The 10,404-nt window shown below is 34.8% G+C and overlaps 3 protein-coding genes across 3 annotated transcripts; 2 read left to right on the top strand and 1 right to left on the bottom strand.

Moving 5' to 3' along the window:
* Positions 1 to 488: 488 nt before the first annotated feature.
* On the top strand, positions 489 to 1,542 carry LOC128198058 (uncharacterized). The gene is made up of 2 exons (XM_052881236.1): positions 489 to 635; positions 1,381 to 1,542. Exons 1-2 carry the CDS (start codon positions 503 to 505, stop codon positions 1,521 to 1,523), a joined length of 276 nt encoding a protein of 91 aa, XP_052737196.1. The 5' UTR covers positions 489 to 502; the 3' UTR covers positions 1,524 to 1,542.
* Positions 1,543 to 1,584: 42 nt separating this feature from the next.
* Positions 1,585 to 5,039, bottom strand: LOC112055413 (mediator of RNA polymerase II transcription subunit 18). The gene is made up of 5 exons (XM_024095505.2): positions 4,844 to 5,039; positions 4,511 to 4,642; positions 3,769 to 3,970; positions 3,107 to 3,219; positions 1,585 to 2,687 (listed from the first exon to the last, which is right to left on the bottom strand). Exons 1-5 carry the CDS (start codon positions 4,934 to 4,936, stop codon positions 2,562 to 2,564), a joined length of 666 nt encoding a protein of 221 aa, XP_023951273.1. The 5' UTR covers positions 4,937 to 5,039; the 3' UTR covers positions 1,585 to 2,561.
* Positions 5,040 to 5,395: 356 nt separating this feature from the next.
* Positions 5,396 to 10,290, top strand: LOC112055414 (exosome complex component RRP4). Its single transcript, XM_052891541.1, has 5 exons — positions 5,396 to 5,632; positions 6,395 to 6,632; positions 7,306 to 7,440; positions 8,014 to 8,199; positions 9,176 to 10,290. The coding sequence occupies exons 1-5, from the start codon at positions 5,487 to 5,489 to the stop codon at positions 9,389 to 9,391; spliced, it is 921 nt and encodes a 306-aa protein (XP_052747501.1). The 5' UTR covers positions 5,396 to 5,486; the 3' UTR covers positions 9,392 to 10,290.
* The last annotated feature ends 114 nt before the right edge of the window (positions 10,291 to 10,404 follow it).

The following is a 10,404-nucleotide window of genomic DNA, read 5'->3' as shown; positions in this document are numbered from 1 at the left end:
ATCCGCCAACTGAAGGGCACAGGTAAGATACCTATCTTGAGCAACTGTAGAACCTGTTTATTTCGAAAACCTCTCATTCCAAAAAAATGTCTGTTACGTTCCTATTTAGCCCCAATGTCTCCATTATTTGAAATATTTAACCCTCTTTAACTGAACCCTACATTTCATTTTAATATCTACCAACACATTTACCTTCCGTTTTTTTTTTACATTTTACATTTTTAAGACGTTACAAATTTAAGATTTTTACAGCAGTATCTAGTATTTAAGAATATAATTCATAATTCATGACTTTTTTACATCAGTGCTGTGAACTGAAAACTTAGCTTTTTATTTTAAAATCTTTAATTTGCAAATAAATTCGTTACTTACATACATAACTTTTGTTTATTTGGCTTTCTAATTTAAAATTAATTGGGTTTGGAAATCTTACCTTTACAACATAACTTTACAAGTCGAATACAAGGTACATTTTAAAGAATGCCTCCTCATCCTTTTGTATATGATCGTTTGCAGGTGTGGAATATGCCCAACCTACTTTCAGAAACTGTGCGGGTTTGATTTTTCGTCAAATCAGACCTTTATATTTGACAATATATGCATTATGGATTTGTATAATTGCATTCATGGTACAGGTTCGTCCACATTCATTTTCATCTTAATTTATTACAGGTAGATTATTCGTAGATTTTAGTCTCAGGCAGGCAAGATACCTACCTACATTAATATTCATCATCATCATGTCAGCCGATGGACATCCATTGCAGGACATAGACCTTTCGTAGAGACTTTAAAACATCTCGATACTGAGCCTGCATTCAGCTAATCCCTGCGACTAGCTTGATGTCGTCAGTCCACCTGATAGAGGGTCGCTATTCTTGCATCTTGGGACTCCAACGTCCATCGGTTCTTCGAACTATCTGCTAGTAATATTACCTACCTACGAGTACACCCTAAATTAAAATTTTCATTTATATGTAGATTCAATTTACGGATTTAGACTTCCACACAAACAATCTTTATTTTTATTTTAGTTTCAAAAAGTAGGTATAGGCAGTTCTATTTGATCCCATTTATGTAAATACCAAAATTCATGAATTGGTTCAGCAGATTATCCGTGAAAACGTAACAGACAAATTTACTTTTGTATTTTTAATAGTTACTACCCGGCAAACGTTTTGCCTTATCGTTATTAAAAAAATTGGCAAATTCGTTCGTAACACTCCTGACAGTCCGCGAGGGCCGGGAGGGGTAGCGATGCCCCGCGCGCACGGCTTCATACCCGCACAATAACAAACCTACGTTTCATGAAAATCGGTTGAGTAGTTTTTTTATAATACTATGGATATGGAAATTAATTTATTATTTTTGTATTTTCAGATTTCATTAAGTTAAATTATGAAAATTGTCTGTATTTCGGCAATTTTGCTTATGTTCACGGCCTGAAGCGTGAGGACTATGATTATGGTGAAGACCATTTGGTCATAATTAACTCAAAAAAGAATCCAGATTTCGTTCGCTGAAAAGTAATTTTACGGCTTTTAATTAAGTAATTTTTTAATACGAATTTCTAAAACACGAAAAAATTTATTTTTGGATATCAGGATGTATTTTACAGTACAAAAAATGCAATGTAACTTTTACATTATCAGAATGTATTTTACAGTACAAAAAATATAATGTAACTTTTTTATATTAACTAGAATTTTTATTAAAGATTTTCCAATATAGTAGTTAACAAATCATCAATTTAGAGTTAAGTTGCTCATCAATAGTTTTATAAATTTAAATTATTAAAAAAACCTATGTAAAATAATGGAAAACCCCAAATGAGCTGCTTATAATATATTTTTAAAAAGTAAAAACTTATACTCGTAATATACATAGTAGATGGTTAAGATTTTTTAAGAGGAAGAAACATACTTTTATATGCGATAATAAAGCGCGAGCTAGTCATATTATGATTTTGTGTAAATAAACAAAAAATACGAAATCAAATAATGACAAAAATATAAAAACATTAAATTAAATTGTTTGAAATTGCTATTCGTTCAAACAAGCCAGCATTACAAACATTCGCGTCCTGTTATGTTATTTATAAGGGTGCAAATATAAAAATAATGCTTAAGGTACGTTACCGGAACCCTAAAAAGTATATACAGTTTTTCAATAGATACCTTTGAGCTCTAATTAAAAATATAATAAAGATATATTATAAAAATTGCATACATTTGCCTCCTCCTTGCTCTACATTATGTCGTCTTGTTACGAAGTTAAAAGTTGTTTCATTTAAGATTATCGAATACAACGCATTGCTTATCTTAAATTTTGTATTATTGTTATTTAACGCATTTCTTATCCTTAATGAAATACATTTTATTATACACACACTGAGTAAAATTACACATAAGATAGTAATAATATAAAATACATTAAGTAAAATGTCTTTACAATTCGCAGCATCCACTTTTATTAACACTTCCGATCACCAAGGCAGTCTTTATGCGTATCATCGATAAGTTAGTGATACGTACAAAGGCAGCCTAAGTAGGAAACATTGGCTATGTGACGGCCATGTGGCTCAGACGTTTGTAGTCGATTTTGTCCAACTGCACGAGGGGTCGGAGTTGGTCGGCGAATGCGCGCATGTCTTCGCCTATTGCGTCTTGGCCTGTTGGAGCTAGCACCTAAAATATAAAACATAATAATTATGACAATATCACCGCCATGTGGAATGTTTTGTCAACTATTGTTCCGATAGTTGTTGCAGTCAATGGTCTTATAGCGAAAAGCTTCAACCAACACCTTAAGAAGCTTTGGCTTAACTGCTGGTTTGAGGATTGGATACAGCAGACGATAGATAGATACGAAGATTCTTGAAACGGCCATATTGTGAAGAGTATTTTTTTTTATGACGATAGATAGATACAAAGATTCTTGAAACGGCCATATTGTGAAGAGTATTTTTTTTTATAAATTTTTAATATTCTTTTGTATTTTATTAACATGAATTAATGACAATATTATACAATAATACCACATGCATAAACCCCCTTTAGGTAATTAAAAGTTGTTAATTTTGTTGGTACACAAAAAAGAAGCTTACAGACAATTCCACTAGGTAACTCTGCGAGATAGGTTCTGGGGCCATAGAGCTCTGAGGTATCTTGAATACCTTCGCCACTGTGATCTTCATGCGTCCCTTTCTGAACATGTAACCTACAACAATACAATTTTATTTGTTGGTGTGGTATACATTATTATCTTTTTATGCTATAGCATACCCTAGTTAAAAACCTTGTGCATTACAATGTCCTTAAGCAATTGAGTATTCTGTTCTGTCTGGTGCACATAGAAACCATTGATTGAATAAACACAGCCAATAATGATGAGACAATATAGACAAAGCAAAATCAAAAAAATATAAATTGATCAAAATATTGCTCTCTTTCGCTGCATGAGACAAATATAAGGTGATATTTTTGCAATTGGACAACATTTGTTTTTAAGGTAATCAAAACCAAGGGATGTTCAAAAGCTCAGAAACACTAGATATTATTTAGAAGCAGGTGTTACTTAGCAGAAGTTTGTTATGAATGTGTGATTTATACATATGTTTTGCTATACTCTGAAAAAAAAAATTAGTACTTTTTTAATTTTAACCAAGTGATGACTTTTATAGAATATCAAAATAAAACCATTACTAGGCCATTATTAGAGAAATTGTTGATTGTATTTATTTTTAAGTGATGTATGAATTAAGTTTACCTTTGACACTATATTCATACTCAATTCTACAACCCAGTTCATTGAGAAACTCAAACAGCATTCCACTACAGGCTATGTCCAACACACTCCTCAGGACCGTTGGTCTATTCTTTTCACCATCAGCTTGTCCAATATACCGCAGCTGGTAAGGCATGTCTCTTGCATCTAATGCTTTCCGCACTCGCAGCATTGAGGGTAGTGCCTAAAAATTGTTATTTGTTACTCCTTATGGATCATCAAGCTGCGTGGAAGCTAGCTGTCTAAATCTTTTGACATAAACAACATACATACATGATAGGATATTCCTTAATTACAAATCTTCAGAACGCCCACAATTGCATAAATCTTATAAGAGTGATACTTTCTTCTAAAAAAATTGCTATGTAAAATTAAATGTTACACCAATTTTCTTCAGTCTACCCTAAGTTGCTCTTAAAATTTATAGTCTGTACTTATAAGTGTCTGACAGCTCAATTCGCTTAATATTCTGTATTTACAAATCACACAGGATTAATGAACTTTTCCAGGATAAACAAGTAGAATTTGTTAGTTCCAAGGTCCAAGTTATCTCTATACCAAATTCCATACAAATCAGGTCAGCAGTTTAGCTGTGAAACAATAACAGACAAACAGACTTGCTTTTACATTTATATTGTTATGGATTTTCCCAATCCATAATAATATAAATGTATCATTATATTGCTGACAATATTGTACATTTTAAAAGGACAAAATAGTGTACCTGCTGATTAGGATCCCGCAATATGAAGCAAACCTCCTGATCATCAAAAGTCTCCGGACCGGCGTCAACATTATCACAGAGTCCCCGTAGTCTGTGAAGCAGTACTTCTACAGCTGAATCCAATACAGAACCCTGAAATTTGATTAATACCAAAATGTTTTTGAATAAAGACAGTTTGATATTTTAAGTATACATATTTGAATGTTTCTATTTGCAAGTTCTACGTGAAGTGAATGATTAAGAATCAATAGTAGTAGTAGTTAAACAGCATCATTAAAGGGAATTCAATAAAAGTTAAATTTTCGATGTAATGTTTATTAAAACAAAACTAACCTGCAATAAGTATTCCTGGTTATGTATTATATTTGCTTTAACTGCCTGTGATAAGCTGTCTGTTGCAGTCATGGGAGGTGCATTTGCAGCCATTGTTTCGTTTTTTTTCTATTTTCGAATAGAGCCGAACCGAAACGAAACTAAATGAATTTGTTTTGTTCTATAATAAATCTTCAATCTTGTAAAATGTAAAACTGTTTTTGATTTGATTTGAGTTTTGACATAACCTCTTGACAGTCACAATGACATTTGATTTGACATACATTTGACAGCTGAACAGCTTTTAATTTGAGAGGCTGATCTGTGGATTAGACCACACAGACACACAGACTGCAAAGTAAACATTAGATTCAAAAAGTATAGCCCATTTCCACCCCGTACCAATACTTTCTGCCACAGATGACTCTACCTTTATATGTCCTTAGCTTATAGTTTGTTTTCTTTTAAAGTTTTTGTTTGTCTGTGTCTGTCTAATAATCTGTGAGTTATGACCAAAGAGTTTAAAATCATTAAAAACGTGTCTGTGACCGTGTGACGTTTGTCATTTGACTTTGACATTTGTGTTTTTCGCGAAGATTGTTTGTATTGTTGTGGTGTTGTTTGAAACTTAAATTCTTTTGGAATTGATAATATAGATAGAAAAATGAACGAGAACGATATAAATATGACTGGTCATGTTTCTATAAGATTGGCGTCTGAGAGAGTTAATCATTGTGTAGCCTCAAGCAATGATACACCCAGGTTCTATACGCCGGGAGAGGTTATAAGTGGAATGCAGGATTTCATGCGGTAAGAGCCACATTGTTATACTTTAATAACTAATCTAATCATCTTCAGTCCATTAGTAGCTCACTGTAAGGTACAGGCCTCTCCTTTCGTTTATCAGAGCGTGATGAGCCTGATCCACCTACATAATGTTTTACTCTCTGTAACGATTACTATCAGATGTTAATAATTATGAACGATAGCTTATCTTGTTCAGGTATGCGCCAAACTTCGAGCATGCTTAGAAGTTGCAATACTATACAGGTATAACCCTGGTATGATGTTTTGTGTTCAAAGCCTAGTTTGGACTACTTTAGCATTTTAGTCGAGTACTTTTGTGTGTTTCTTGTGTGCACTTTTTTGTGTTTCTGTCACATGTCAGAAACACAAAAAAGTATAAGTATAAGTAAAGTAATCTCTGAGCACCCTGACTTTAAGGCTTGTTTGTACTACTTTAGCAGTTTAGTCAAGTAGTGTAAATTTAGCTGCTAAACATATCTGAACAACAAAAATTTTGTCAAGTAGCAAAGAGCTATACTACAGCCCTATGTTATTCAATATTTATTAATTATTTCTAATTATTCTAAGGTTATTAATCAAATTTATTTTCATTCATTTATGAACAAGTTAATTTTAATTATTATTAGATGTGAAATGACTAGCGATTTATACCTTAATTTTTAATTTGTTTGTTGGTAAACAGTACACAGTTAGTAGGGCTGTGGTATAGTAAGTGTTAATATCAGGCAAATTACAAGTAGTGTAAAAAAAATGGTTTCTTTTCAGTGGTCATGGAACATATGTAGAAGATAATTGTCTTAAATCTTCAGTGGCAGGTGTAATGCAAAAAGTGAACAAATTGATATGTGTACGACCATTGAAGAGTCGGTATGTAGGTGAAATTGGTGATGTAGTTGTCGGCAGAGTGCTTGAAGTGCAGCAGAGGAGGTGGAAAGTGGAAACTAATTCACGATTGGACTCAATATTGCAATTATCCTCCGTGAACTTGCCTGGTGGAGAACTGGTTAGTGAAAAATTTGTATCTTGGTATCTATGAGGCATAGTTAGTCTGTGCTGTCTAGCTTGATAATATGTACAAGCAGTTGTAATGAAATGACAGTCACACATTGATGATAATATGAAGGATACAGTTAGAAGCAACATACTTTAGTATTTTTTACATTTTGTATGGACATATTCATTGTTATTGCTATCAGCCTATAGTTACGACCTACTAAGTTAAGGCAGAGACATACCGTACTATCTGTGGGTTGACAACATAAGGAATTTCACAGGCAAAAACTGGCCACTGAAAGCAAAAGACAGATCAAAATGGCAGCACCTGAAGGAGGCCTTCACTGCAAAGGGCACTGCACTTTTAAATAAAAAAAAGAAAACACATTTAAATTATAATGCACATACTTAGTACCTAATCAATTGTTAACTATTAAGAAGAAATAAAAGCCGTTTTTATTTTTATTTAAGCTAAGTTTTCTCCATAAAGGAAACAGGATCAATGTTATCGGCTCAATGATTAACATTACATAACATTACATTTATTACATACATTTTTTATATAACTTTATTAAACTGTGCAGTTAGCAGGCTGTCAGATCATGCTGTTATCTGCAGAATGCTTAACTTTTGTGCCAGTCTTCACAATGTAAATAATTGAACTTCAGTGAAATTATCAACAGCGTCGCAGATCAGCTGAGGATGAGCAAACAATGAGGAAACATTTAAAAGAAGGAGATCTTATCAGTGCAGAAGTTCAAAGTGTGTTCGCTGATGGCTCATTGTCACTCCACACAAGAAGCTTGAAGTATGGCAAGGTCAGCATACAGGGTGATTTTTTAGTAATTAATAGTTTGCAGCAGATTTAAAAAAAAAAGTATCTCGAGAATATAAGTAGCTCCAACGTTATGTGACAACTTGTGTCAGTTCACTATACTGTAATTATTTTTTATTTTAACTTCCGACACAAAAAGAGGAGTGTCTGTGGCACCATACCTCCCGAACGGATGAAGCAATTTCAATTTAGTTTTGTATGAAAGGTGACTTATGTGCGTGTGTTCTTAGACGTGTTTAATGAAAATTGGTTGAGCCATTTAAAAGTTGTGGGGGGTAAAACTGGGGAAGAATAACCAAATGTCTTGCTGGCTGAGTTGCGGTAGTTTGTAAAATGTTCCCGTGGCTTAGTCATCAGGCGGCGAGTCGGAATACCGTGGGGTTTTAGTCGGTTGAAGTCTGACATAACCCTCTTGCCTCCCCGTGACGAGAAGGTATCCATGATTTCCCACGTAAAAAAAATAAAAAATATTAAAAAAAAGACGTTGTTGAGTTATGCGCTTACCGACGCATTTTGCGATTCATTTTTATAATATAGTTTGTTTTTTTCTTAACAGTTATCGCAAGGAGTGTTAGTGAAGGTGTTCCCATCGTTGATCAGGCGCCGCAAGAACCACTTCCACAACCTGCCGTGCGGCGTCTCCGTCATCATCGGCAACAACGGCTTCATATGGCTCAGTCCGCGGCTAGAGGAAGCGACGATCGACGAGAATCCAGATGAGACAAAAAATAATGAGTTGCAGGTCAGTGTTTAAGAGGGACCGCACACATCCAATGGGGTAGTTGAATCATATCAAATTTAATATAACCAATATTAATTTCATGTAGTACATGGAATAAGGGTCCGAATATATGGATATCAATGAATATGGATATAAATAGTTAAGGATTTGTTATAAAACAATAGTGTATTTTTTTAAATTTTCCAAACTTCAAAAACGCTGTCATCCATTTTGTGGCGTCACAGTGCTACTTGATTTTTTTTTTAAATTCTTTACAAGTTAACCCTTGACTATAATCTCTCCTGATGGTAAGTGATGATGCAATCTAAGATGGAAGCGGGCTAACTTGTTAGGAGGAGAATGAAAATCCACACCCCTTTCGGTTTCTACACGACATCGTACCGGAACGCTAAATCGCTTGGTGGTACGTCTTTCTCGGTAGGGTGGTAACTAGCCACGGCCGAAGCCTCCCACCAGCCAGACCTGGACCAATTAAGAAAACCTCAATCGGGCCAGGCGGGAATCGAACCCTAGGACCCCCGTCATGTAAATCCACCGCGCATACCACTGCGCCACGGAGGCCGTCGAATTAATGATGTGATGTACTTAACGTCAAACTAATGTTAAGTAATAGTTTTGTCAAAACCGATTTGAAAAATTCTTTCACTGTTTCGAAGCTACACTATCCTCGGGTGCTGAATATTTATCCTCCTTTTACTACGGGAAAGATAACTACGCGGGTAAAACCGCGAGCCGTATGCTAGTATATTATATTTTTATTAGCTGATCGCGATTAAATAAAGGGGAGCTTCCATCCTAGTAGAGGTAGTTTATTGATAGTAGACGTCCGCTAAGAACTGATTTTGCGACAGGGCCGGATTAAGGAGGTCTAAACTATAAAGGCGGAAGAAGTCGCGGGCGTCTGCTAGTTCATTATAGAGGCCCACAAAGCTCCCAGTGACAAGATTTTTATATATCAGATTTTTTTCTTCCACAGCCAGTCGATAGTATAGACAGAGAAACATTAGCAAGACTTAAGAACTGTATAGCAGCTCTCGTCGCTTCAAAAATGATGCTCGACGACTCTAGCATCATGTTTGCATACGAAGAGAGCCTGAAGTATGAGGATGTGAAGGAGCTGCTGGACCCGGAGGCTATGCTGGACGTGGCCTTTATGACACAGCACAGACTGAACAATCTAATGGACGAGTGACATTACAAAACAATAATAAAAACCATGTTTTTCTTATATCCTCCAATTTTAGTCACAAAGACCTGCTGACTTATTTGATTGATTGATTGATTGATTGGTTGATAATATTTCAACTACATACTATAAGTTTGCGCGTGGCCAGAATCGGAAGTAACCAAAAGTGCCGCCATCTTGTTGTCTATCTCTATCTATCTCTCGGCGGATAAAAGAGATCACTAGCGCTGGCATATAATTGCGCCGCCAAGTCGCGCGTTGACTAATGACTTACCTTGCGCGAATTCTATATGATATCCACCAGTAGGCACCGGATGACATTTGTATTTCGTATGGTATGTATATGACATTTTGTCAATTGATTTGTTGTTTATTTTAATAAGTTGATAATAAAGACCAAAGTAGGAAATAGGCCAGCTGGGCCTGTAGCCATGTGGCGAGTCATTTCTCTTTCTACAATCGTAAACGCTTCAAAATTAAAAAAAAAAGTGTGCGTCTTGCGACGCTCGACTGAAGTGATAACTTAAACAAATTGCTACTAATTAATTAAATAAAATTAATTATTGAATATAATTAAGAATCATCTATTTTCGGAGAGGTGTGATTGAATACTTTGACAGCAACAACATAAAGCTAAACTTTTAAAATAGTCTGTGGTCGTAAAACCAGTCCGAAGTTCGCTCTGTCAACTGCAACTGTCAAACGTGACGACTTCAACTGCAACGCGTTACGTTACTATTACTAAGCAAACAAGAGCAAGCCGCCCGGTTACGGTTTACATGGGCAATTAAAACTAACAAATCTAGGACGATTTGAGAGGATGTTTAAGAATTTCTAAGTAAATAATATGAAAACTGTTGTAGGTAAATAAAAGTTGTAAATAAAATCTTTTGTTCGTAATAAAACGATTTTTAATTTTGACATCGGTCCAGTAAGTCCTTAATGGATTTACCTACCTTACAACAAACCATTTTACAACAAACTTTCTCTTCGACCTTTGAAGTGAATCAGTACTTAAA

This window comes from Bicyclus anynana, chromosome 4 (genome assembly GCF_947172395.1).
Source record: "Bicyclus anynana chromosome 4, ilBicAnyn1.1, whole genome shotgun sequence".
Classification (NCBI taxonomy): Eukaryota; Metazoa; Arthropoda; class Insecta; order Lepidoptera; family Nymphalidae; genus Bicyclus; species Bicyclus anynana.
The sequence above is the reverse complement of the archived record's forward strand: the minus strand, read 5'-3'. Positions and strand labels throughout refer to the sequence as shown.